At 31.7% G+C, this 14,675-nt stretch overlaps 1 protein-coding gene across 1 annotated transcript in view; it reads right to left on the bottom strand.

The window, feature by feature from the left end:
* The window catches only part of LOC108748361, a 99,769-nt gene that overhangs the window by 17,117 nt on the left and 67,977 nt on the right, over positions 1-14,675 (bottom strand). The window contains exon 3 of the mRNA XM_018486474.1: positions 3,545-3,700. Within this exon, the coding sequence (XP_018341976.1) occupies positions 3,545-3,700 (156 nt within the window). The remainder of the gene's footprint in view (positions 1-3,544; positions 3,701-14,675) is intronic.

Genomic DNA, 14,675 nt, shown 5'->3' with positions numbered 1-14,675 from the left:
TATCAGGTTTTATCAAAAGTGAAAGTAAATAAAATATGAAACATCTATTATTGTCTTGACAAAATTTGATGCTCAATATTTATTATGTACATTTATGGTTTAAATTTTGATATGCACTATCCATGATAAAAATATAAATTGTAGATATGTATTATTGTGTAATTTTCTTATATACTTTTATGTATTACATTTTATATATTAAAAAACATCCGTATTTTCTTCTTTAACGAGCTCAAAATTGGTTCATCCGCGCGGATAAACCGTATTTATATCGGGAAGAACGAAGGGTAGAGCAATAGAGCCGTTAACCGGAGCCGCCAATTAATTAAATACAATTGTGCAAAACAGTAAGTGTGGTGCTGCGGCTAACACAACAAACTCCGCCAGTTGGCGTAAACTAGCGAGTTTTACATTTTCCGCTTGACTTTCGTCCCACATTCTGGATGACTTTTTTATGCTTATCATTGTCCCATTATACGTAGCCGAGCAGAATATTACAATCGAGAAACAGCAGTTAGTCTTTGTTATTTATAATTACAGTACTATGACTCATTTTCTATGTTATTGCGATCATTTTTATATATTTATTATTATTTTTTAATAAATTATTATTATAATTTAATAGATTTTTACATTATAAAAATATATTAAATTTAAAACAGTAGTAATAAATATATTATATTTCTCGTTAAATTTTTTAATTTATTTTTTTAATTGTATTCCTTATTTTAAATATTATTTTTGGCTCCATCTATTTCATTCTGTTCAAGTGAATACAGAGATTATCTTAAGACAAATAAATAATTTTTTGCATGATATAATTTAAATTTATGAACTCAAATGTGTTTAAAGAAACTTAATGCCGATTCTGCTCCAATTAAAATGAAAAGGTATAATAATTATATCAATAAATCTTGTCCAGATAGACGCTTCCAGCTTCATACTTAATATAAATGCAGTAACAATAATTAATGTACTTTTATAAAGTATATTAATTATTGTTACTGCGTTTGTATAAAACTCGTTGCTTTCATTGAGATGTCGTAATCGCCTGATTTTGGACAAATTTCGTAATTAGAGAAATATCTCAGAAATAACTTTCGCAATGTTCATAAACTGCGGAGAAATTTAATTGTCGGCGATTTAGCATGAGCGAAATTTAATATAACCGGTTTTTCTTCATCGATATATATCGAGTAACGTAATATCAAAGTATTTAATACACTCAGCTTTTTATTTTTCCTCCTTCGTGTATCTTTACTATCTATATTTACTATTTTACTATTTTATAAACAACCAAGTAAACTCGATTATCTACAGAAACATTACGATAGCGGAATTAGACATTTAGCAGAAGCAATTTCCAAGGCAATCCTCGCGTTTTGCACGATACACTCTGCAGACACGTCGCGCGACCGTTGCAATTTAACGTATTCTGGGTGTTCCATCAGTTTTCGTCTCTTTTTTTTCTTTTTTCTTTTCGTCCTTCCTGCCTTTCTCTTCCGCTACGGCATTTGAATTATAAAGCGGAAATGCTGCGACCACCACTCATGCACGTTTTGTTTTTAACATGGGGTCGTACGCCCACCATTCGCTCGGAACCAACACGCCGCTACATACTTTGCGTGTGTTTATAGTGAGACGTTCTATTAAACATGCAGATGGCAGACGGAGTGAGTCACCTCGATCGATTTCGGCCGAGTCGCGTATTATACCTGTACGAGGCCTACCTATACCTTTCCCATCCGCGCGATGACGGCAGCAGATATGACAAGAGGGCACCGACACCCGCGGAGATTTTTAATTTTCGTGGGACCGGAAGCACGAGTCGGGCGTGGAATTAAATAAATTTTCTCATAAATAGATTGTCTCTTTCTCGAGTTGTCTAAAAAAGAAAGGATTCTTCATTCAAAACGAAGATTATCTTCTTTATTACAATATGCTATATTTCTCCTTTGCCTGGCATCTCTTTATTGACCTGATTGAATAAAACATCATTTCCAGAGTTCTTTAATGTTGGTCAATTCTGTTGCGAAGGTTGCTAGTAGTAACAATGGAATATGGTAGTAGCAAGAAGTAGATATTAATATAATGTAATTATTTAAATTAAAATTAAATTGTGAGTGATGACCTTCTTTACATAGACATATCATCAAATCTATAGACGACTTGTAGAATCACTATGAGATCAATTTGCGAGAGAATTCATGATGGGAGTATATTTTACTTTATATACCCTTTTATTTATATCCCTTAAATTTATATCTTTTTTCTACTTTATATTTACTCTATATATTTCCACCATGAAAAAATCGAAAGCTAACAAAGACAAAGAGCAAACACAAGAAAACAAATAAGAAAGACATACTAATAAATGAATAAACTTCGATCATCTCCTTTCAGCGATATCAGACATAGGATGCGCCATCCATATCTAAATAGTATATCAAATGTGATTAATAAAAATAAGAGAAAGGACATCCATTCTTCCTGTATTTCTATGATTAGTTGAATAAAAAGAGATAGAGATGCCGTCATGTCTTGTGTCTCTCATTTTTATCGATCAATTTTACACACGTTTACGTTCTATATCTTTCAGTTACATGTATAGCGATATTATTTTCAATCTTAGAATATTATCAATATATAAATTTTACATGTAAGTGAGTGAAGTCTTGCACTACACTGTACCTTTATTGATTATTAGGAGATCCAATCTGTCCCGCTAAAAGTTAGAACAAGCGGAGACAAGTTTTTAAAAATTCAGTCCGTTATATCAGTTTAAATTCTCTGGTAATCAGTATTATAAACGAGGTTAATAATCAATTTTTAAGCAGTTTTGTATGTTATTACGTACATATTTTATTAATAAATTATAAAGAATTTTGAACTATACATAAGAAAAGAAGATTGATTTTGATAATGTGTTTAAATTCTCCTTTCTTCGCTTTAAGTTAATAATTAAGTTATTTGTGTTTATAAAAGTCTAGATTATAAATATATGTCATTAATAATGTAAAATATATGAAAATTTAATATTACATTAATAATAAGTTAATACAAGGAAATAAGTTATTCCGAATAACTTATTTTTGTGTGTAAAATTTATATATCGATATCAGCGTTCAAAGCCGATGTGCATAACTTTTTAGCATTTTCATCACAGAATAAATCATTAAAAAAATATAAAGTAATAAAATAATATCTAATAAAAAATTCTTTACTATTCGCAATAATTGTTGAGAAAAGTTGTAACGTTTATTTCTTTCTTTGCAGAGAGCGAATAGCTGTGTGTCGTAAATTTTACGTCGCATATTATGTCGTTAAACAGCGATAATGCCGCTCTTTGCGCGCCATTCGATACGTAACGAATGAATGGCCGAGCACGGGGTTAAGTTGAATGAATCCCGATGCTTTCCTAGATCGGTCTTTGGTATCCGATAGAATTGCGTTTGCGCTCGATATCGATTAGCGCAAATGTTGTTTGCGGAAAAGCGGTTAGCACGCTACGGATGTGAATACTGGATGCTCAAGCGGTACTTACAACTTTCGACGGGGTGTGCATTTTGTACGTGCCGCGATGCTGGTGGAGTTGCTGATAGCCAACTGGAATTAAATCGGTGTTCAGTCGAAGGTCGAGAACACGTTCGACACCGTCCACATTAAAACCCACCGTCAGCACGTCCGCATGCTCGTGGTGCTGAAAAAGAAGGAAAATGTCGATCGTGAATTTCCGTCCGCGATTTTAAAGTTTTCTTTTTGTTCTCAATACTGAAACAAGGAAATTTATAAAACATATGTCGTTCTTAATTTGAGAAAAGAGAAAATAAACAAAATCTTTTTTTTTGCAATTTTTCACATATATACATAAAATTGTTTTTTTATTTAAAATTATTTTATTTTAAATTTATATTTTGTATCAATCAGTTCTAGATATACATTTGTAATGTATTCAAATGCATTTATCTCACTTTAATTGCAATCTGCAATTAACAATCTATTTATTCGCAAGTAAATCTATTGTAAATTCGCAATTAAATATTCTAGACTCCCTATTATAATTTGAGAGTTTTTCTTGTCTAACGATTTACCGTATCATTATAATTCAATTCGAATAACATGGCCGATTCTTTCTTATCGAACGGACCGAAAAGCCCGATCGCGCACCTGTTGCATTAATGGCGGTAAAACTGTGCTTAGACCTGAGAAAAGAAAATTTCTTCCGCGAAAATTGAGGTCCTGAGATCGTTGCATCGAGCTGCAATTAATTTTATACTTGGATGCCCGCTTTCTCCGACCGTGAAATCAAATGGTTGGATCTAGGAATATTGTTTAAGTGACAAACTCTGGAAGACCGAGAATGCCGATAAAAATTTTAAGCAACCCGTATTTATCGCCGGACGAATAGCAAATGACGATTAGCCAACAAATAGTTATATTCAAATGTAATTGTTAAAACTAAAAATTTAATACATGTAAAAAGTATATATAAAAAAAGCAGCATTTTCTCAAAATAACATAGCAGCATTTTCTCAAAATAATTAAGATCTGTTTAATTTCTATTTAGAATTTTGGCAATAACAAAATAAATTCTCGAATCAGTTACGAATAGTAATCTCAGTAATCAGTAATCTCGTACATCTTACATTTAATTGTAAATATAGAGATAATATGTAGCTTATATAACAATGGCTTCATTTAACGTAGACAACAATAGCCTCACTTAATTTGGAGAACAATAGATTAACACAGAAATACAATTTTCCTGCTACATTCTTTATCATTATGCTTTCTATGCCTATTAATTGCAACAAGCTGTGTAAATTCAAATCCGATTATTACGAAAACAACGTCAATTATTAGTGAAATAGCCGATTACTCGTCATGATTGTCGTTTTTGGTACGATTAATTCGATTTGCCGACTGTCATATCATTGAGCGCCTAAAACAGTTAGCGTTCGTGATTTCGAAGCTGAAAAGCTTCGCTCTGAAATTCATAAACTCTCGGAATTACGGCATATTCTCCTGTCTTTCGAATGTGGCTGTATACGCGTGCCGAGTGAACCGAAATGAATTTGCGAATCTCGTTTGTACCGTAGCCCAACGGCGTGCGCAATGTTTAATTCATGGAGGCCGTCCCAGTCGGAATACTTTTTCTGCGAGCATTTCGTATTGAAGAGAATGGATGCTGTGTTACTTGTAGACGCTGCATCAAAAATAATATTAGGACCAACAGTCGGCTCGAGGTCGGCTTGTTAAACCTTGAGATTAGAGAATGCGGAATTTCTAGTTCTTTTCAGGCGGTTTATGAAATTAAACTTTAATTTCCTTTACGTTCAACATTATTACATCATATACATATATTATTCCCTTACATTAAAAGTGACACAACTGAAAAAATTAAGTTTCCCAGAAAAGAGGAAAAATTATTTTTCAATTTGACAGAAAAATATTAATTAATTAAATAATATCAATCAAAATAATACATTCTTAATATAAATAAACATTATTTCTGTTATTTCGTTTCACAAACTTTTAAAAATCTTTAAAAAAACCTTTTTTAAAAGTGACGATTTTCATGATGTTTTAAAAAACTCATTCTTTTTGAGGCAATTTTGATGATTTTTTAAATGAAAATAAGTTAATTCATTTTTTATGACTGATAGTAATATTTATTTAACTCATTTATGGTAATAACTCGAAAATCGCTTTTTTTTACTTATATCTCACTTTTAGAGTAAGGGAGCAATCTCTGAATATAATAAATAAATCGAATTGTGATGATGACTTTATCAATTTGGAATTGATTTCCAACCTAAAGATTGAAAAAAAAAAACAACTGACTTCTAAATTATAAATTTGCGCCTTTTTGTCTTGAATCTATCATAATTTTGAAAAAAACGCATCACAAAAAAAAGGTACATATAATTTTCCTAAATAAGATATATTTTCTCTTAAAAGAAAAACAATTTCTTTTGTAATCAATTTCTGATTTCGTTACTTATTACGGCTAAGTGATTGAAAGAAAGATGGGAAAATCAACCAAGACTTAGTTAATCAAGATAGTCTGCTACAAGCAACTTTTAGAAGTTTATATAGGATCCGCCTCGGGATTCGCGTACGCGTAAGCAAGATACGTGTAATATCCCCTGGGCTACATTTTATGTCGGTCTTACGTTCTACGATCTACGCCAAGAAGAATATAAAAGAAGCTTTTAACTAACCGTTCTCCGCGTACAAAGACAGCAAAGCAACATGATGAAAGCTTGACTCTTAATTAGTCTAAGTGCCGCGTTGGACTGAAATTGTGGCAGTAATTACTCGAGTAACGTAACGCAGAATTGAAGAAGCGCGTTTCAACGCCGGGGTGGATGGACCGAAGGTGCCCTATGCCATCATGAATTATTGATTAGCCTCCTTACGCGCTTCGACAACAAACGCGATGCTCTAAACATAGCGCAGTTCCAGCTAGTTAGTCGTTTATGTATAAAAAAGTAATCCACACTCGCAATTACGGAAATACGCGAAACGCAACATTCTCTTTAAATAATTTAATGTTGTAACAGATTGTTGCGAAAAATGAAATGGGAGTTTTTCCACAGTTCTCACATTGCAAGTATAGTTAATTCTAAATTAAATACAATTTCATATTAAATTTAAATATAAGTTTTATCTCGTAACAGAAGATTAAAAAAAAAACGTAAAAGTACTCATGGAAAGTGGGATGTAACAGAAAGTAACAGATATATAAAATAATAAGTTAATTTAGAAGCATGCCTGTCAAAAATAAGTTATAAATGACGTTGAGCTCTCACTGAAATCAACTGTTATTATTTCAAAGTGTAAATGAGCGTGAGATCAGAGATTCCGTATAATAAAGTATGAACTTTAATTCCCGCAGCTTCCACAACAATTGAAATTTTACGTTAAAATATGCAGCCGGGTAATTTTCAGAAATACATTAACCAAATTGAGAAATATCTCCGATGCAATATCCGCGAGGCGGTTTACTCTTGGGAGACAAATGGCGCAGTGACGATATTTCTTCAGGAACCCGAGTCCAACGATACGACAGCGTAACACTGTGCACGATACACAGTCGACAGTGCACTCCTTTGAAATCCTTTCAGCGTGGTGTATATCATTGTCCAGCGACAGTTAGCAATCTATACTTGGCTCGCGGCCACCGCAGAGAGACCGTTTTTGATATCGTACCCCTGCTGGCTTCTGTATAGTGGCATAACCTGCATTCATCTTCCGTCGATATCGAGAAACAAATATACCGCTGGATTAAGGTTATTGGGGTATATCTCTGTACAAAGTATCTCTGCAAATCTACTGTGCGAAATTTGTGAACCTTATTTAATTAATTCAAATTTGTCCACAACAAACAGCTATTAAAAAATTCAACAAAAATTAGGCAAATGAGAGTATGGCGTGGTATTTAGTGGCGCAAACAACTAAAAAGTTCCATTTATAAACAGACCATTCGCTGATAATGCGGTCATATGAAGATTGTAACAGCAAATCAAATATAACTTGTTTCTAAACTGAGCTTTTTAAGCACTGCGCTGTACTCTCGTTTGCCTAATTTTCGTTGAATTTTTTAAATTTCATGAGCCTTTAATTATATTGTTATTCATTTAAACAACTATTAATTTGTCCTGTCTCGACATTCGCGAATCGATGTTGATTCTTTCACTTTAGATTCGAAAAATCAACAAGTAGATCAGGGAATTCACTGCAGATGAAATATGATTTGCTGAATTCAAAACATTCTATGTAACACATACTGTCTGCAATACGTTGAAATAAACAGAAAGCTCGACAAGCAGAGTCACTTACTATACAGTGCAATACTGTTGAATCGAAGGTGTGTGATTAAGGAAAACCTAAGAGTTGCTAAGGTAAACGCGAAAGCTCTCAAAAGTTCGCAAATACTTTTTGTTTTTTGTTCTGTTAGCGCATCCCAAACAATTTACCGAGTGAACTAACTGCATTAACCGGTTGCCGGGTAACGGATTAAGCAGCCGGCGAACGTTCCAACTTTTCTGCCAGATGGATAAAATTCCGGGTGCCATTGCTCGTCGACGGAAAAAATTCGCCGCGCGAGGCTGTCCTTTTAATCCGGTAACCAGAACCGAGTTAATCCAAGGGAGGAAAAAGAGTGTCATGTCGGAAGGGAAAACGGGGCGCTTGTTAAAATGAGAAATAAAGAAAGAAAAGAAAGATAGTGAGAGAGAAAGAGAAAAGTTTTCAGCAAACTCGGCCGACGTAGTCCTTACGTCCTATCCATTGTGTGTCCCCGTAAACCACCCTCGCTCAACGGAGTTTCCGGCTCCGTGGTTTCTACATCGCTGCCCTTCGGAAACTCGAAGAAAAGAAAAGCTTGGCAGCGACACTGATCTTTTTTAGGAAAATTCCGCGGCCTGAAATCACGGAAAACAAATTGCGAAGACGGAAGAGTGTTCATAGAAATAGAAATGCATTTCGGGCATTCTGTTTAAACATGATGGAATTCGCATGGATTACCAAGTTCTCATTAAATATTTAATAACAATCTTCATTCCTGCATATAATTACTCGATAAAACTTTTACAATTATTTAATAAATAATGTCACTATGTTTGACCATAAAAAAATTTAAATTAATTGGAAGAAATCATTAAAATATATAATTAACACGATGCTTTCTAGCACATGGGTAACATATTTTAAATTGTAACGAATATATAATATTTATACAGACAGTGTTTATGACATTTAATTTTCACTAAATTAAAATTTGGCTTCAAACTTTAGGATAAATAACATTATATACACAATAAACATGAACATATGCTTTCAATTTTGCAACATTTCAGATTAAGTGCAAAAAATTCATCAAAAAGTTGAAATGAATTAAATCTGTGAAACTGGCTCGCTATATTACATACTTGATTTATTAAAAATTGCTTATACAACTGATGATTAGTCTACGTTCGCGTGCAACCGACGAGAAAGTATTTTAATAAAAACAAGTTAAAATTCAACGTCCACAAACACGAAAGGAGGATTATACAAAAGAGAAATTTAATATGCCGATTGTCGTTCGCGTAAACACAACAAGAGAATCACATAAAAGAGAAATTCTAATCTGCCGATTATTGTTTGCGTGCCATCGAGAGAGATGATTCTTGACGAGTCGAACATATTTTAGCTCCGCCTGAGGGATAATATTTGAATAAAATATACAGCTAAATTCGCGTGTTCTACAGAAAATATAAAGACTCACACCTGCGGCGCTATTTAAATGGTGCATAGATTTGCGATTTTAATTACGCTGCGGTTCATTCACGCGAGTGCGGTTTCGCCGTTATTGGCATCGCAGAGTACAAATCATCGCTCGATGCGTGCCTCCGATAATTGTCTGGTTACGTATTGTCGATATTGCCTTCTGGGTTAACGTTATGATTTGTGAATTTTTTTTCAAGTGTTTTACCGCTCAAAAAAATTTCATTCGAAATTTTATTTATCGACTCAGTCAACAAGTTTAATGTATAAATATTTATTCTGAACACATTGTGCACATGGATAAGATCTCTTTGTAAAAAAGAAATGAGATCCATATTATGTGCCATACATAATATTATACGGAAAGAAAAGTATTTGATATCTGCGACTATAATTATATGGTAAAATAATTATGGTTAGGAGATCCATATTTATGCTTATTACTGCTATGTCAGTAATACTAACCATATATTATGTAGTTTTCTCAAATACAAAAAAAATTATACTACAATACAAATTATGACATAATCTCAAATATTAATACAGTAAAATATCAAGATATAAACGGATATAAATGAACTAAACATTTTTATTCTGTAAATGCAATCGCAATTATAGTAAATATAACTATTTTCTTACTATTTATGTGGTAATAACTAAAAATTATATTAAGAAAAAAGATTTTTGAGCAATGTATATAACTATTATTATTAACACGATGGACTATATTTGCATGGTTAAAACAACACTGTAAACATATAATTTCAAAAAATAACTATATAAATTTTAGTTGAATTGTGGTAATTGTAACCATTTTTCTCTCAGTGTGCTTTACCATGAGAGAGAGAGAGAATAATAAAAAATAGATTTTTAATTATAAATAAATGGAATATACATATATGTATAACAATAGCTACATATATATTGTGTATCGACTAATCGATATTTTCTGTCAATTTTTTCGCCATTGTTTTTCCAAAATAATAAAAGCAATATTTTTATCATATAACAATATTTGATAAAGTGTTAAAGATCCATTAATCAAATTATTCATCGTAGTTTCGTTACATAAATCGCAGTTAACGGAAGATTTATGATTTACTGAATCTACATCGGGATTCGCAAGCGGAAACAAGAGATCCTCTATGTATTCGCTTCTGCATTTCTATTTTCGCGGTAATACAGGCAATAACGATATCATATATGACAAAGAGTCTCATGTATGTATCGCAGCTAGCTAATTCGAATTCCACTAACAAGTAAATCTCAGAGAATGTCAGATGCCAATTTTTCTCAATTTTTTTACAATTATTTCTTAATATTTCAAAGTATGAAGAAATCTGTTATTAATTTTAGTAGCTCTGTTATTAATTTAAGTAAAATCTTTTAATTACAAAATTTTTTATTATTTTATACAAATACCCAAATTTAAAATCAGATATTTGTATAAAATAATAAAAAATAAATAATACAAAATAAATAATACAAAATTTTGTAATTGAAATCCCGAGAAGTAAAAAAAAATCTATTATTAATTTTAACTTAAACTGAGAAAGACTTAATTTAAGTTAAAATCAATAATAGATTTCTTCATATTTGGACATAAAGATAACTGTAAAAAATGTGAGAAAAATTAGCGTCTGATGTTCTCTGAGATTTACTTGTAAGAATTTCATTATATCGATAAACGTGATCGAGTTGGCTATCTCACGTTTTTTCTTTCGGTAAACATTTCCTTGTGCACAACCAGAAAATCATAGAAAGTAAGTGTTAATAAATTAAAAAAAAAATACTTTGCCAGTAAAAGAAAGAGCGGCAAATGTATGTACAATGTACATTCATGCTTCGCATGGCTGCGTCAAATGAAAGTGAGCGAGTTAATTGATGACACCAATCCATGAATCCGGCAACGATCCTGGCCGTAAAATACGAACTGTAGATCTTTTCCTAGGTTTTCACGCTTTCGAAAAGCTGAAATATTTGCTACTCGTTGAGAGAAACGTTCCCTAGTACAGTACATTGACTATACATTGGCTAAGATTTGATAAACATTGGTTATATTCATACATAAGCCAATATTTCTCAATGTAACGCAAATATTGATAATATAATAAATGCCAAAAAATATAATATATAGCCAATATTGCATGTCAATCATTACTTAATATTGGCTTTATATTGGGCATAGATTGAGGACAGATTGACCAATATTTATAACATAATGTATGATTAAGTAACACTTTTATCAATCGAAGAAATGGTGTAGCACATAACGCAGGAGACTCATAATCCAGAGGTCACAATTTCGAATCCCACGTAAGACAAGTAAATTTTCACTCAATTATGTGTAATATTGGCTATAGGGGAGCCAATTTTTGCCCAATATTAGCTATACATTGTTTTTCTAATATTTTGCTAATATTGAGCAAAAATTGAATCCCCAATTTTGGCACGATATTGTTGAACCATTATTGGGCCAATATTATCAATATTGGCTAAATATGACTAGGCATCTACTTTACAATATTAGATCAATATTGGGAGTGCAATTTTTACCCAATGTTTAGTATTAGCTGTACATTTGTTTTCCAATATTGCACCAATACTTTGTGCTACTAGGATTTCTACTGGGTTCCAAAACTTGACTCTGTTAACTTCGAAATATCTTTTATCCTTGTTCAACATTTGGTGAACAACAAGTACAAAATTATACTCGGATTGACAGAGTCGAATTTTGGAACGCAACTCTGTACGCGCTGCATTTTACTGATGAATTTTTTATAAAATAAAATTTCCACTGATTAATTGCCCAATTATTTCGATAATTGCGGACGTAATTAATTGCTATTAAGTGACTTATAGATTTTTAAATACATGTTTCTGATATTGTACATATATGGAAACACGTGTCTTGTGTACATGCTATTTTTGGTTTCGCGTAACTAAAAGTTACACGAGTCTCGGCGGCGAGACATCGGGAAATCGTGTGTTTTGCACGCGTGCTGAATACGCATACATGAGTGAATGTGCGCATTGCCATATTCATTTTCACAACCACGCCAAGGTTACGGCGATTCTATGTTTTCTTTGTGCAGGTCTTTCCCTCTCTTTAATAGTATTTCAGCATGCGCTGAAGAATACATAACCAATTTCGCGGACGTTTTTATAAACTATTTATCGTGAAATTTTTATGCAAAATTTGTTAGAATATCCTTACGTTAACATATTTTAATATAAAATACACAAAGTAACACTTTCTCTCCAAAATATTTTGTGGATATCAAAACTCTTGCATTAAAAAGATATAAAATTCCTTTTTAAATAAAAGGATTTTTAAGAAAGGAAAACTCATTAGTAAGTTAAAAATTATATATTTTTTTTAACATATACATATATATATATATATCTTTTCTCAACAAAATAAACTTTATAATTCGGACATTTGAAGAATAATCATTTTTCTATTGTAATTATTTGCCAGTGTTGTCAACTGAAATGTTCCTTGTAAATTACTTTCGAGCATTGTAATTATAATAATTTTTAAGTAATTGTTTAGCAAAATGAGGGAAATAACAGTAAAAAAAAGGCTGTAGCATACAAAATGACATAACTGGATATAAAGTCCGTTATTTTAACATGCGTATTTTGTAATTTTATAAACATAGATTAATTTTTTAGCATGCTTTTATTATCTAAATAATGACTTTAATTCATTTAAAAGTTGACGAGCACGAGTTTAAGGACTTTACAAGTAATTTTCGATATACGTCAAAAGCATTATTTCAATATACAGTTTATGATTCAGTGAATCTATGAACTTTCTGCGTTTTCTGATTTGTTTTAGATTACATTTTTTATGTCTCTACGAGTGAATGATGCAATACTACTTATAGATAGATTCGTACTTATTTTCTGAAATGAAAGAAATCTTTAATCTTTCTTCGTCATAGGCGAAGGTTGAGAGCTCGTGAATAGAGGAAGTCTCGTTTCCGTAGTTTGCAGCCGTTGGCAGATATGGACAAAGAACTTGCCATTTGTATGATTACCGCAATCTAATGGGAAAATTTATTATGCGCCGCGACAGTTCAGTATTATGTGAAGTTTTAATTAGCTAGAAAAACTTTGTTAATTTGCTATCCGGTTAAAAGCTTACGGAATAATTGGCAGTCCAATGATTAAAACTAAAAAATAAATTCCAATATGTAATGTAATTAAGACGATGTAATGAATGACGCAAGATACATTTATAATAATAATTATTATGCAATATGTTTAATGACTAAAATTTGAAATCATTAAATATGTTTATATGTCCTATTTTGTATGTTGCAAAATCTCATCAATATCGTCCAAAGCCTATAAATATAATGATTGCATTGTGTTCGTATGTTTGCCTCAATATTGATATTAAAATTAGGAAAAGCAAAAAAGAGCTTTTTCATTATATACATGTCTTACGAAAGGTAATAGTTTGAAAGGTGAAAGGTTGTTCCTACATTAAAGAATCTTTAGAACAGCGCCAGAACATGTTAAATATTAATTTCAATAACAATAACAAGCGGAACTTCACATTCGTGGAAGTAGACTCAATCTCGTTTCACAAGCTAAGGGGAGGTACAATTCACTAATTAAATAAAACTTGATCTAATAAACACAAGATAACGCTTCTGTACTTAGAAGATAGTGACTCTCCCTATACTAAAATTAATTCTTAATCACAGGATTGGGTCCTTCATATGTTCTGCGTTTTCTTTTCTTTGAAATAGGAACATTTGACTAAATAATAGTCTTTATCTTTTTTTTTAAGTACAAAATTTTATAAAATATATTGCTACGTCTTTACGAGTGAACGATGCAATACTACTTACACAGAAGGATTCGTCGTAGTTATTTTTTGGAATAAACGAAGCCTTTAATTTCTTTTCGTCATAGGCGAAGGTTGGGAGGTCGTGAATAGAGAGGAAATCTTGTTTCCGTAGTTTGCAGTATAATTTTATAAAATATATTTATAAAAACTTTCTAAAGATGTTAAGATGATCTTCAAGATCTATTTTCTTGATTCAGCAGCTATGCACATACGACTTATGCGTCATTGATACATCACTACGCACTACTATCTTAATATCGCACACACACATACGTACACACACAAATTTTCTAACTAATCTTTCATATTAAGTATCTAAGTCTAATTCTAAGAATTTAACATCATGTAATCCCTGGGCCAAATGTTTTATATGTACAAAAGACAAAATTTTTATATAAAGCAAATATTATTACAAATCAACAGAAGCCGATAAAAAAAGTTCGTTTTTAAACTTTTTTTCATTTTTATAAAGCATAAAGTCGATCGATTTGGAATTATATTATTGTTTAATTGTAAAAAAGAATTTTTTAATCTG

Source organism: Trachymyrmex septentrionalis, unplaced genomic scaffold (genome assembly GCF_001594115.1).
Source record: "Trachymyrmex septentrionalis isolate Tsep2-gDNA-1 unplaced genomic scaffold, Tsep1.0 scaffold22, whole genome shotgun sequence".
In the NCBI taxonomy this organism is placed as follows: Eukaryota; Metazoa; Arthropoda; class Insecta; order Hymenoptera; family Formicidae; genus Trachymyrmex; species Trachymyrmex septentrionalis.
The sequence above is the reverse complement of the archived record's forward strand: the minus strand, read 5'-3'. Positions and strand labels throughout refer to the sequence as shown.